Source organism: Myotis yumanensis, unplaced genomic scaffold (genome assembly GCF_028538775.1).
Source record: "Myotis yumanensis isolate MYYU_CA2020_CCGP unplaced genomic scaffold, mMyoYum1.0.hap1 SCAF_3, whole genome shotgun sequence".
Taxonomy (NCBI): Eukaryota; Metazoa; Chordata; class Mammalia; order Chiroptera; family Vespertilionidae; genus Myotis; species Myotis yumanensis.
Genome location: NW_027223754.1, coordinates 106,805,660 through 106,820,478, shown reverse-complemented (window position 1 = coordinate 106,820,478; position 14,819 = coordinate 106,805,660). Strand labels below are relative to the sequence as shown.

At 41.0% G+C, this 14,819-nt stretch overlaps 1 protein-coding gene across 1 annotated transcript in view; it reads right to left on the bottom strand.

Moving 5' to 3' along the window:
- Positions 1-7,040: 7,040 nt before the first annotated feature.
- Positions 7,041-14,819, bottom strand: part of ADA2 (adenosine deaminase 2) — a 103,109-nt gene continuing 95,330 nt past the window's right edge. Inside the window, 3 exon segments of the mRNA XM_070408740.1 lie at positions 7,041-7,108; positions 8,502-8,697; positions 10,179-10,271. Of these exon segments, the coding sequence (XP_070264841.1) occupies positions 7,041-7,108; positions 8,502-8,697; positions 10,179-10,271 (357 nt within the window).

The following is a 14,819-nucleotide window of genomic DNA, read 5'->3' as shown; positions in this document are numbered from 1 at the left end:
GGTTAGTTTTGCACAATTTAAGTTACCTGCAGACACCTGGGAGAGAATGTGAGCAGGTGAAAATTTGAGTCTACATACCCAGGAGATGGCAGGGCTGAGACATGAGTTCAACAGATCCATGGAATTTAAAATTATAGTTATTTTAAATTACTCAAGCTTAGGCGGTAAGAAGAGATAGAAAAAGGGCGATGGCCAGAGAGTGAGTGTCAAGGTCCTCCAACATGTTGAGTTCAGGAAGAAGAGCAGGGACTAGTACAAGGACTGAGTTACACATGACCTTCTCTGGGTGGTCTTCTTTATTCCATCATCCCCAATACTGAGCTAGGTTGCCAGTTGTCATGAATTTGTGACTCTCTTATACAGAATGGTCTATGCTGTGAAAGTGGGACTGTGTATTGCTCATCATTCTATATCATGAAACTGACCCAAACCAATGGAAGACTTTAAAACCAATATCTGTTGAATGAAGGAAGAAAACTTAGTCTTGAAAAGCTTCATAGCTACCCTAAAATTGTATCCCATTTCATTAGTAACATGTATCAGTAGCAGGTTCAATTCCATAACATTTTGCCTACAGAGTTATGAAAAATATATATGGCACAAAAAGAACAAAAGAAAAAAATGTATCTTTCCTCCTTTTAGTTTTAGAAAGTTGTATCTAAAAAGAAATCCTCTAAGATGAACACTACTAATTCCATAATTTCACATTTTGAGTCATTTCCTGTATTTTTAAAACATCAATCTAGCCCATCACTTCCACTCCCCACTCCCAGCCTTATTCTTCACCAGCTTAGGGAAAGTGTGCATTCCAAAAAATACTCATTTTGTTCCATTCCAGTGATGTATCTCTTGCATCCGGCATCTCCTAATTGGTTTTATGTTATATGGTCAGTTTCCTGCTCCTCATTTTGCAAATTCAATGCCTCATATCCACTTCTATGAATTTTGGCACCTGAAACTGATAGATTTACTGTGAAGTATTACAACTTTGATTATATGAAATAAAATATTAGATCTCTTTTCAGTACCAAAATGTTGTTGTGGTTATTGTTTTGCATTAAGCTCAGTCATGTCTGTTAATCCTATGCTTTAGTTTTTTTATGAGTAAAGTGGGGATAATATCTGCAGTGTTTCATTCTCATACAGATATTATAAATATTCTTAAAGTAAAATTATTTTCTTTGACTTCTGTGATTAAGCACAGGGTATCTCTGACTGATGAGGAGGACTTTATTCATAGTCAATCTTTTTTTAGTGAGGCAACAAAGGCCTCACTAAAAGTTTTAGAAGTGGTCAACCGAGTTTTGTTGATGGTCGCTATATTTGTAAAATTTGAAAAGGATTAATTGCTTTTGAATTAGAATAACACCTGCCTTTATACCAAGGAGGATAAAATTACCATGGCAATCAATCCTTATCCTTCAAAATATAAACTGAATAACAGCTGGGATTGAGAATAAAAGGTCTGCCTCTGTGATCAAATTTCACCAATGGTCAGGCACAGGATGAAGAGCTGACTACCGCTGAAACACCAGACCCAAGCCTTTATTGCAAAGAAACTTTGACTATAGATGAACAGGTCTTTGTAGATGAGCAGGTCTTCCTTGTCACTCATGCAAACTGTGATTTAGAAGGAAATTTTCAGGATTTGCAATCCAGGAACCCATTTAAGTTTCAAATATCTATGAGGCATTCCACGAGAATTATGTCACCAATTTCAATGTAATCCAGATCAGTGGATGCTAAGAAAATACCTCAGATTAACCACTGCCAGGGTGACAGATAAGCCTTAAGTGAAATTAGGACAAAAGTTTGTCCCTGCTACCAGGTTTTGAAAATTGTTGAACACTTTTGAACATGTTAACTCTATTCTTTCTTTATACATGCATTTTTTCCATTCTCAAATCTGTAGTGGGGAAAAAACATATTTGGTAATTTAAGCTCTCATCTTTATACAAGTTCAAAGAAGTGGTGAAGTAAATGTTGTGAGAAGGGAACCGGAACCATGAGTGAATACAACAAACCCAAGTCCCAGATACAACAAGAAAGTTAGCAATGCCAAAAATAAACACAGTTGAGCATGACTTAACAGAGAGCATGAATGGAAATTTCACTGTGAGTATCACTGGTAACCGGTGTAAAACAAGCAGATGATAATATTGGAGAGAAAAGGGGAAACACACAAAAATAACAGTTTGACTGTCTTCCATAGGATAAAAGAATTTTCGAATTGTTTCCTACTTAGCAAGTTAAGAATTAAGAATCATGATGAAAATAAACAATAAAGACATATAGGAATTTTAGGGGTAAAAATGGAGTTAAGGCAATTCTAGAACATAAATATATATATTTGCTTACAACACACCATTATTGCCTAAAATTAGTGGCAAATCTGAATATATCAAAATCTAATTTAATTGAAGAGGCATATAATAGTCTACCATATGATTTCACTCATGTGTGATATAAAACTGAAAGCAACAAATGAACAAACAAGACAAACAAACAAATAAAAAATCATAGATACGGACAACAGTATGGTGGTTACCACAGGGAAAGGGAGGGAGGTAATAAAGGTTGAAAGGGGGTCAAATATATGATGACAGAAGATTTGACTACGGATGGTAAACATGCAATATACAAATTATTATAGAATTGTACATTGAAACCTATATAATTTTTTAACCAATGTCAGCCCAATAAATTTAATTGAAAAATTAAAAAGAAAATAATATATAAACATATTTGGTTTCAACAGATCCAGTAAATCAGAAACAAAATGCAAGCAAAAACTTAAAATATTATTTTTCCAAACATATTATTTAGTTAGATTTGCAATCATTAATAATTAAAATTAAAGTTCTCAATATCTCATATTTCACTGTTATAAATTTTATTGATAATTGAAAATCTAAATTGTCATGTTTTGCAAAAGCACTAAAATGGCATTACTTTTGATCATGTGTGAATTATTTAGCAGCATTATTGTGTGAGCACCATGCTCTTGGCACAAGGGGTACTGGATTCTAAAGACACAAGGTAAATAATAGCACATGGCCCAGCTCTCATGTGGCTTGGGCTCATTGGTTGTTAAATTACTTATTTACATGAATATCTTCAGATTTACACCCAAGACATGAAAATCTATAAATGCGTTCATTTCAAATGCTTTCATTTCAAATGCTAAGCAATCCCATCCATTTGTGTGTAAGCATCAACTCCTCTGAGTTCTCCCTCCCTGACCCTCTAAATTGGATTAATCCCATTCTATCAGATCTTATGGAAATACTTCCTATGTTTCCCCTAGCAAAATACTTATAACACTATATTAGTTTTGTTGTTTTTTTACTTTCTGCCTGCTACTATCTTATTCATTACTGTTCCCCAAAGGGTTTCATAAATGCCTTGAATAAAGGACTGAATAAATAAATGCAATGCTAGTTAAACTGAACTGTCCCAGGAAAATAATGAGATCTGAAAAAAATAAATGAGCCTACCTAGCTGTGCCTTATTTTTTTATTTTCCTAAAAATTAAACACCATTAATTGGGATTAGAAATTTATTTCTAGTTGGAATGACGTGTTCATATTGCTTAGCTTCTCTCTATTGCAGTTTACTGGATAATCTATGGGTCATAATTTTTCAAATTAATTTAATTTCTACATCCCTCTTTTAAGAAAATGGAATGTAAACTTTAACAATGAAAATTACTTTTTAAAAAATTGTTTATAACATATAATCAGAGAAATAAATATGGTGTAAGCACAATGCATATATTATAAATGTTTAATAGTACTATCACAATGACTACTAAAAATAACTTGGTTCTGATATACCTGATCAAGTCTATGCACCTTAAATACTTCTTGCAGCTTTATTATTTAAAATATTTTTTTATCTTTAACAACCATTACTTGTCAGAAATCTGATATGTTCAGCAACAGAAAGAATCTTGATTTTCTGTGCAAGATTAGTCATAACTTGTTCTTATTAAAACACACAGGAAGGGAATAAGACAAATTCTTCCATAATACTGCAGGAAAGCAAGTTCAAAATTTAAAGATTAATTACCTCATTGTCTTACTAATATACTATAGTTAACTGAGCTTTTCTGCTTAAATTATTAATTGGGGAGTTTCTGTCACAGATTTGAGGTACTTTTCATCTCAAGAATGCTCATTTGTTAACCTGTTGTTAGACATTGATCTCATAAAGTTACTACTTCAATCCCTACAACTTCTACTTTATCATCTCTTTTTTATTAGAATCCCATCCAGCTGAGGCATTTTCTATTTAATTACCAGATTCTACAACAAAGAGCAAAGAAGGTGATAACAGCACAGCTCTATAACTGCCCGTATTCTGAAATAATGAGGGACATTCAATAAAATGTACAATTAATGGAATGCGTTGTATTTCAGAAGTAGCACATCCTTGCAATACCAACTATAGTTTCATTATTAAAGCCAACTAACTATATTTAAAAAATTTTTTTTTAATTCTCTGAAAGTCATTTAAATCAATCCATTCTTCTGGTTTTTCATCTTTTTAAAAAATATGCTTTTTATTAATTTTTAGAGACAGAGGGAGAAGGGAGAGCTAGAAATATCAATCAACGAGAAACATTCATTGACTGCCTCCTGCATGCCCCCAATTCGGGATTGAGTTAGCAACCAGGGCATGTGCCCTGACCTCTTAGTGCATAGGTCAACACTCAACCACTGGTCTGGTTTTTCATCTTAATGAAAATTACATTAAACTGGGTGGCTTTATCTTTAGTTTTGGGGGTTATTTTTCAAAATGTTACTCTACTCTCAAGTAAGAGAAAGCTCTGTTGAAAATAAAAACACAGCCCTAGCTGGTTTGGCTCAATGGATAGAGTGTTGGCCTGTGGACCGAAAGGCCCTGGGTTCGATTCTGATCAAGGGCATATGCCTGGGTTGCTGGCTCAATCCCCAGTGGGGGGCATTCATGAGGCAGTCAATCAATGATTCTCTCTCATCATTGATGTTCTCTCTAAAATAAAAATAAATAAAAAATTTTAAAAAGAAAAGAAAAACACATAATTATCTCTTTACTCAATCATAATTTAATAATGAATTCATTGGTCTATGACACTAAAATGTACCTATCTGTTGTCAATCTATACAGGAATTGAAGTGGAATTGAAGGCTAGCAGCAGGGCCTTTGTTAGAGATCTATTTATGGAGACTCCATCCACACTGAGTGTAGTTTCAAAAACGCCCTAGGGCAGTGGTTGGCAAACTCATTAGTCAACAGAGCCAAATATCAACAGTACAACGATTGAAATTTCTTTTGAGAGCCAAATTTTTTAAACTTAAACTATATAGGTAGGTACATTGTTATTAACTTAATTAGGGTACTCCTAAACTGGCCTTTGCTAAAAACGTCCTCAATCTGATTGAGGTACGTTCGCTGAGGTCGACCACTTCCAACTCTCCCATCCACACTCGTCTTGTATACTTGTTTCATCTATCTATATGTCCACCCCCCACTTCTTCTAACGCCACTTCTTCAAAATAGATTCGCCCAGGCCGAAAACCGACTTCTGCGCATGGGCCACGAAGTTTCAATCGCCCTATACGTGCGCGCCCGCACGTGGTATTTTGTGGAAGAGCCACACTCAAGGGGCCAAAGAGCCGCATATGGCTCGCGAGCCGCAGTTTGCCAACCACTTCCCTAGGGCAGCCTCATATCCTAGCTTCGCCCAGCCTCACAACAGCAGTTGATACTAGGTACCATCACAGTTCCTGCAGTAATGTTTGTTGATTTAACAGGCTTCACCCAGTAAGTCAATTCCTCACCTTCTGAATTTTAAATTTTTCTGGAAACTAGGAGATATCTATGCCAACACAGTAAGTTGTAAGTCAGAGTTTACCTTATCCATTTCCAGAAATGAGTTAACACCATGCAACAGTGAAATGTGGCCAAGTGAGATGAGCCTCTTGTGCAAACAGCCTCCCCTGGGTGGTCTCCTAAATTCTCTTGGGCCTGATTAGTTTCTACATTTTCTAGAAATGCTGAGGGTCCTAATGGCAGAGAACAAAGATGTTTTTGTGTTCCCTCAACTCATAGCACCTGTACTAATTTAGCAGTTCTGAGCCTCATGCAGTTCTATCTTTCTAGATTTTTCCTCCAAAACAGTTTCTTCTCAAAGTTGTTACAGGTTACAAATTTGTGCTAGATTAATGAATGATTAAAAGAATCATCTGTCCTATGTTCTGAGCAATGGTCGGTAGTACCACACTTTTGGTTCTGGGAAGACTTCTATTTCTCTGACACTATCAGAATATAGGGAAGAGCCTTAAAACAACAGCAATCACAAGAACAGAATATACTTCCTTGCTTTTATAACTGCACAACCAATGGGTCTGAGCAGCCTTGTCACTACTTGAGCCAATTAAGCAGAGACAGGGTTGAGTCATATATGAGCATTTATTCTATAATAATGCTGGCAGTGTGGGAGAGCAGCAGGTCATCCATAAAAATCTGCTCTACCCCTCCCTATAAACCAGATGCTTATATTGGGTAGAAGGACAAAGATTAGATGGGAAAGTAAGAATTACAGACATGGGAAAGTAGGCAAGGTATAATAGTTACAGATTACAGGCAATGAGAGTTAGGGGTTGGGGTGGGGTAGGGTGTCATAGAGGGTAAGTGTCTCTGGGCACCTCTGGGACCAGATTACAGGCAATAGGGGCTAGTGGTTGCAAAGGGTGGGTATCTCTAGGACCAGATTGTCTCAGCAACAAGGTTGTTAATCTAGGGTAGTTCTCAGAAAAGGAGGATGGACTGCTTCTGATGTTAGCTCCCAAGTCCCAGGACATACAACTCTCAGCCAGGTTAGAGTGTGCTTTCTCTAATCAGAACAGAACAATCATGGTTACCAGAGCATGATTAATATTTCTTATAATTATAGCTAGTCCCCAATATTCTATTTCTGTCCCTAACACTTTGACCCAGGAAATAGTGTCGTAATGTACTCCTCGAATCACACAAGGACGCCTCAAGAAGTCAAATTAAGGAGTCACATTTATTTCGAAGCCGGGACTATGAGGGGGCATTTTGCTCTCCAAATCTCGTAATCCTAAAATGGCCACAACACGAGATTTATATAGGCAAAAATCACAAAGGTATTGATTACATCTCGGGGTTTGGAATGAGGAACCTCGTTTGCAAAAAAGCAGTTTGTTACAGAAGCTAGATTGAGCTGATTAGTTATCTACAAAGATTAATTATAGTTTCGGGTCTTGGGACCACTGAGTTGACAGAAACACATTATCTGGAGCCATCGGGTCTTGGGACCACTGAGTCAATGGAAACACATTATCTGGAGTCACTGAGGCAATTTAGAGTAATTGTGCAGTCCTGGCCTCCAGGTACAGAGAAATGTGTTTTCTAAAACCAGTGTGACCACAACCAATGGGGTATTCAAATTACAATCAATAGGGTATTCAATTGAATGGGATGATTTATATAATTTAGAAAATCAAAATAACTTTTCAATTATTTTAGCAAGCAAATAATGACAGAAGCCAAGTCAGCAGGGTTAAAATATTAAACAGCAATTCCCACCAAGTATAATTGCCACCATGCTTCATTCCCCACTGGTTTTATGTACATGAGTCAAATCTTGGACTCATCCTTATTAGTTAGGGCAGTGGTCGGCAAACCGCGGCTCAAGAGCCACATGAGGCTCTTTGGCCCCTTGAGTGTGGCTCTTCCACAAAATACCACGTGCGGGCGTGCACGTACAGTGCGGGCTGTGGGATATGCGGGGGGGGGGGGGGGGGGGGGGAGGCACGCTCTCAATTCATGCATGAGTTGAGTGAGCCAGTCAGTCAGCAGTCTCAGTGTGCAGTGGTTAGTGCTAGTCACGTCCACAAATCGCGCTTAGGTGACAAAAGTAAAGTTTATTAAGTTAATTTTAGGGAATGTTGTGGTGTGAAAGAAGATGTAGTGTCGAGGATTGAGAAAGGTATGCTGAGATGGTTTGGACATATAAAGAAGATGAACGAAAGTAGATAGACGAAACAAGTATACAAGACGAGTGTCAATCTCAGCGAATGTACCTCAATCAGATTGAGGATGTTTTTAGCAAAGGCCAGCTTAGGAGTACCCTAATTAAGTTAATAACAATGTACCTACCTATATAGTTTAAGTTTAAAAAATTTGGCTCTCAAAAGAAATTTCAATCGTTGTACTGTTGATATTTGGCTCTGTTGACTAATGAGTTTGCCAACCACTGAGTTAGGGGATTGTACTGCCCCCTAACTACAAGTAGTTTGACGGAATTAATTTTTCTAAACTGCCTGCTTGGCACATTTAGTTTTATATTTACTCACCCCACTTCTTTTAAGGGCATTCTCTGTTCTGTTCTTGCCAGAGAATGCCCTGGCAAGATGGTAGCCAGGTCTGGATGCCATCAACCTTAACAGCCATGGGCATGCTTAGGGCGACAGTGTATAGTCCCTTCCAACTTGGGGTGAGTCCTTGGGTCGTGAATTTCTTTACCCACACCGAGTCCCCAGGCTGGAAAGGATGTACAGGGTCTGAGGTTGGCACTGGCAGGGCGTCTCGCACAAGCTTATGGGTGGCTCTCTGAGTATACTGCAGAGCCTGCAAGGACTTGAGCAAGGAATGGTTATGACTTTTAGCTTTTAATTTCTCCCCTAACTTTGGGTAGAATAGGGGAGGTTTACCAAATATGATTTCAAAAAGGGAGAACCCCTCCTGGTTGGGGGTACACCTGGCCTGTAAGTAGGCAAAGGCAGGAGGTTGGTCCAGTTTCCACCAGTTTCTGGGATAAATTTAGTTAAAGTCTTTTGAGAGTCCTGTTCATTCCTGCCCTGAATTTGTGGCCGGTATGCACAATGGAGTTTCCAATTTATGCCTAAGACTTGAGCTATACTTTGAGATACCTTGGCTACAAAGGCGGGGCCGTTATCTAATCCTATGACTGCTGGTAGCCCGAATCTAGGTATAATCTCCTGGAGTAATTTTTGACCATTATAGAGGCAGTTTCTGTCCTGTTGGGATAGGCTTCAACCCATCCCAAGAAGAAGTCTATAAAAAGTAGCAGGTACTTATACCCTGATGCCAGTGGCTTGATTTCTGTGAAATCTACCTCCCAATGTTCTCCTGGGGAGTTTCCCTGGGCCCGAATTCCCAGGAGGACCTCCTTACCTTGCTTAGCATTTACCTGTGACCTGCCTCACAAAAGTTCAGAAGTCTTGGTGACACCTAGGTGAGTAGCCTGGTGTAACTGGGCAACTAACATCCGACCTAGAGCCTCTGGGACCAACAGTCTGCCATCTGATAGAGTCCACCAACCATTTGGTCCTCTGGTAGCTTGCTTCTGTTCTGCCAATTCCTCCTCTTGGTTGGTGTAAGAGGGGGTTTGTAGTAGGTCCAGTTCTGGTAGGGTTACCAAGCTTGTAAAGGCCCCACTGGTTTTTGGGCAGCCTCCTTGGCAGCCTGGTCTGCAGCTCGATTCCTTGGGCTTCAATCGTTTCCCCTTTCTGATGACCTTCGCAGTGCACTATTGCAACTGCTCTCACAAGGCTAAAGTCTCTTCCTTATTTTTAATGTCCTTTCCAGCTGAAGTTAGTAACCCTCTGTTTCAAATAGTTCGGTCCAGAGTGACTACCACCGCCCACTGTATACCAGATTTCATCCTGAATATAACTGCTCCCATCTTGTACATAACAGTAACTTGTCTGGTGATGATAGTAGGACATCTGTCAAGTCTGGGCGAGCCGTTTGTACTGCATCTGTTACCTCTATGCAGTCATGGATGGGCTTCTCCGGATCATCATCTGGGAGTAGACTGGCAGGATTGATGGCCAACATCTTATGGAACCGGATGCGGGGCTGGTCAAGGAAGAGAACCTGGAACTGGGTGACCCTGGCGTTTGACATCCATCACTCTGGAGCACCTCGGAGGAGGGCTTCAAGGGCATGGGGTGTTGTCAGGGCTAGCTTCTGGCCCAGAGTCAGCTTCTCCACAGCCTTTACCAGCAATGCTGTGGCGGCCACTGCCTGGAGGCACACAGGCCATCCTGCTGCCACTGCGTCTAGTCTCTTAGACAGCTAGGCTTAGGTCTCTTCCAGGGACCTAGAATCTGGGTGGGAGCCCCTCTGGCAAAGCCCCTTACCTCACTCACATAGAGGTGGAAGGGCTTCCTGACATTCGGTAAGGCTAGGGCAGGTGCTGAGACGAGAGCCTTCTTTTCAGGGTCCACAGTCCTCTTTAGTGTCCAGAAAAAGGCAGTCTGTCTGATGGTTTTATGGACTGATGCCTTTCAGAGGTCTTGGGTCCCACTGGCTCTGTCAAGACTCAATAGGCTGCCCCAGAGTACACCAGGAAACTAACTGGGGGTCCTATTTATAAAAATTATTATTCTGGGCTCTAAGGGGTTCAAGGAAAAGGAGTCCTGGCCCTATTAGTCACCTTCCCTGAGTGTAAATCCTTCAGAGCCTGGGTTTTCCCTTCAGCCTTCCTCTTTCCTTTGTTAACCTACCAGGATATTCTCTCTTCCAGTGCCCCTACTTCCTACAATAGGCATACTAATTCCTTCCTAGTTTGCTGCCGGCCTTTTCTTTCCTTTTGTCCTGTTTCTCCTCTAGGATGTCCCTATTGTTAAAGACTTTCTGGACTACCTCTACCAGCTGTGACCGATTCATTCCTTCAAATCCTTCTAATTTTTGGAGTTTCTTTTTCTAGCTGCTGCCTTCTTAAGCCCCCCCCCCCCCCCCATACAGAACACAGTGAAAAGTGTCCAAGGAGGCCTTGTCCCCGGGGGGTTTGGGTCTCATTGGGGCCCCGGGAAGCACGGGAAATTTCCCTCCTCACCTCTGCAGCCGTGGCTGCCCACTCAAAATAACCCCTGGTGGTGGGGTGAGAGGTAAGAGGCAATTACAACCCCGTCAGGCAGAGGGTGAGGGGGATGGGCGCGGGTGGGCGGAGGTAGGGAGTGCGGCGTGGGTCCCCAGGTGGCCAGTGGAGGTGCTCCCGCCCGTGGGGGAAGGCATTTTTGTCTGGCAATCCTTTTCTCTCTGTTCCCACTGGGAAAAGCGCTTGCCTCCAGCCAGCGATGGTGGCATGGTGGGGACCAGAGGCCCTTTACACTGGCCAGAGGAAACACACCCTGCAATCAGACTCCCTGACCTCTCGGAAAAGCCCCTTTGTTTGAGTGTGTTTCCATTAAAAAGTACTGATTTTAAAAACTAATAACTTAAAAGCTGTTACACACACAAAAGAACCAAATGGTCCACAAAACATTCTCCTTTCCTTCTGAAGGTTTCACAATGTATTGTAATCATTAACTATTAACTTTTACTATTAAACTTAAATGGCCAATTGAGACAAATAGTTCTGAGACTGTTCCTCCACTACTGATTAAAACTGGGGTGACAGGTGTTGGGAATAAGATTCATTTAGCCTTCTTATAAATAGTTGACTTTAGAATTTGGTCCCTACTTTAAACCTTTCTGGACCACAATTGTTACAACTTTATACCTTTAAATTCATGAACATAGACTGAAATTTTATTAGTTAGGCAGGCCAATTTCACCTCTGACAGAGAGCAAACACCCCTGGGAAAAGAAAACCCAGTGGCCATTCGAGGTATTTTGCTATCCGTCAGAGAATTCAGCCTTAAAGAAATCAAGCATGTTTTTTTCTCTCGCAGACTTCCACACTTACATGAACAAATAATTATACCCAGGCAGACAAACAAACATCAAACTAACATCTGCACCTACACCCTTTCAGTGAACAAGTACTCTTACAGTCTTGGGATCTGAGCAGATAACAGGAACACCACCCAAGTCCCCTGATGGGGGCCTGACAAGAACAGATGTGGGGGCCTCCCTTTCCCACTTCCCAGGATAGGATTCTCGACCCATGTCTCAGCCAGACAGAAATGGCGCTCATACTGGACAAAGAAAACAAGACTAATAGATGCGACAAACATATAAATGCCTCAGCACACAACATAGGGGAATTTTCTGGGAGCTGGGTCCCCCGGCCGGCGCAGGGAGATTGTTATTGTTGCCGATTAGGCCTAGGGGAGGAGTGAGCAAACAATGCTGTCTGCCTCTACCTCTGCTTCTACTGGCGCTGCTGCTGCCACTACTGCCGCTGCCGCTGCTGGCGAGTGGGCGGGACCAGCGAGGAAAAGGAAAAAAAGTTAAAACCACTCTCGGAGTCCGCCAGGGACTGTGAGGGGAAAGTCGTCCTGGAATCCGTTGTTGACCTGTGAAAAAGAGTGCTTAATTGGGAAGGGACAGTCAGAGCGTGGTGGCGAGTCACTGACCTCACCGTGGCCGGGAAGGAGGGACGAGTGTGCCTGAGCCGCAGCTGCCACTGCACGGACATTAAGAGAAATAGTGTGGAGGGTCACCTCAGGAGGGGTGAAGTCTCTCAAGGAACCTTGATATATATTAGGTCAGTAATCCATTCACACAATCCCTCAAAGGTTAAATAAGAAGGAAAGAACCATTCAATGTCCTACAAGAGGATTTCGGCGAAATGAAAACCAAAAACCAAAGCCAAGAATAGACTCTGACATCTCAGGGCACTCCAAGGATGGAGAAGTTATGGCTGCATCCAGCCCTTCTCACAATCTGCAAGCTACCAGTCCCAAGAACCAAAACTCACCTCTAGAGGATTTCTCAGGTGACTCTGAGGAATTTTTTTTAGGGGCGGGCCAACGTCCCCTGCCCGCTCACTGGATTGGAAGGGGAGTTCTGCAGGGACCTGGAACGTGATCTCAGGTTGCACACCCGTGGAGTCCCCCGAGTCTCCGCAACCAGCCCAGGGAAGGTTTGGCCTCCCTTGGTGTTCAAAACAGCACTCCTAGGGGCTGAATCTCGCTGGGGCCTCCAAATGTTGTAATGTACCCCACGAATCACACAAGGACGCCTCAAGAAGTCAAATTAAGGAGTCACATTTATTTCAAAGCCGGGACTATGAGGGGACATACTGCTCTCCAAATCTCGTAGTCCCAAATGGCCACGACACCAGATTTATATAGGCAAAAATCACAAAGGTATTGATTACATCTCGGGGTTTGGAATAAGGATCCTCGTTTGCAAAAAAGCAGTTTGTTACAGAAGCTAGATTGAGCTGATTAGTTATCTACAAAGATTAATTATAGTTTCGGGTCTTGGGACCACTGAGTCAATGGAAACACATTATCTGGAGTCACTGAGGCAATTTAGAGTAATTGTGCAGTCCTGGCCTCCAGGTACAGAGAAATGTGTTTTCTAAAACCAGTGTGACCACAACCAATGGGGTATTCAAATTACAATCAATAGGGTATTCAATTGAATGGGATGATTTATGTAATTCAGAAAATCAAAATAACTTTTCAATTATTTTAGCAAGCAAATAATGACAAAAGCCAAGTCAGCAGGGTTAAAATATTAACCAGCAATTCCCACCAAGCATGGTTGACACCATGCTTCATTAGAAAGCTTTCTACATTCCCTCAAATTCAGATTCAGTCCCATGAAATATCCTCAAGTGAGCTCATAGAAGGCATGGATTATTTTCTTGTCTCTGGTTTTTATATCAGTTCATGGTGCACATAATTTTTGGTATATAAAAAACACTATTTGGAATAAGTACTGGGTCTGGGACATAGATACCCATATGGAAGACATATTTTTTTTAATTTGAATAATGGAACTTAATTTCTATCTCCTGTCATGCTCCAATTCCACCAAGTGGCAGGCAGGAAATTTATCTTAATCACCTGAAGACCTACTTAGGCCAGAGTCCCAAAGCCAGGCTTTGGTGAACTGAGCTAGTGGCCTCATTCCCACCATCCGAATACATTACCTTTATCAGGTCCCCAACAGCAAACCCAATCAGATCTGGCTGGGTCACCTTTTTGCAAGGTCCCTTTATGTCTGTTGGCACTGTTTCTCAGGCACTTCTGATTCTATTCTGAGCAAGCACAGAAGCATTGATAGGTTTTCACACACCCATGCAATTTCAAAACCCTCCTAGGGAAGCCTCATGCCCTAGCTTTTCCCAGCCTCACAACAGCAGTTGATACCAGGTGTCATCATAGCTCCTGCAGGAATGTTTGTTAATTTCACAGGCTTTACCCAGCAAGTCAACCTTCTGAATTTTAAATTTTTCTGGAAACTAGGAGATATCTATGCCAACACAGTAAACTGTAAATCAGAATTTACCTTATTCCTTCCAGAAATATGTCAACAGCTAATGGATATTAGATGTGGGGTGTTTTAACAATTCTAAAGAAAAAAAAAAATTAAACGCCCCTGCACAGAGAAAACCAATTTACAATCTAATGGCTAGTCTCTGACTATTCTATAAGTTTTATGCTCCAAGTCATTTAAGGCCTAGACTATTTTTCAGACTATTTTTTAATTAAACTTTTTACTTTGAGATAATTGTAGATTCACATACAGTTATAAAAGATCCCAGGTTCCTTTTACCCTGTTTCTTCTATTGGTAATGTGGGGGTTGGGAGCAAATATATATACATGCATTCTTCCATTTTCTTGCACTTTGTTATGGTGTCTTTGGTTCAATACAAACTTATTATTATTTTTATTTTTTTTAATATTTTATTGATTTTTTTACAGAGAGGAAGGGAGAGGGATAGAGAGTTAGAAACATCGATGAGAGAGAAGCATCGATCAGCTGCCTCCTGCACACCCCTTCTGGGGATGTGCCCGCAACCAAGGTACATGCCCTTGACTGGAATCAAACCTGGGACCTTCCAGTCCCCAGGCCGATGCTCTATCCAGTGAGCCAA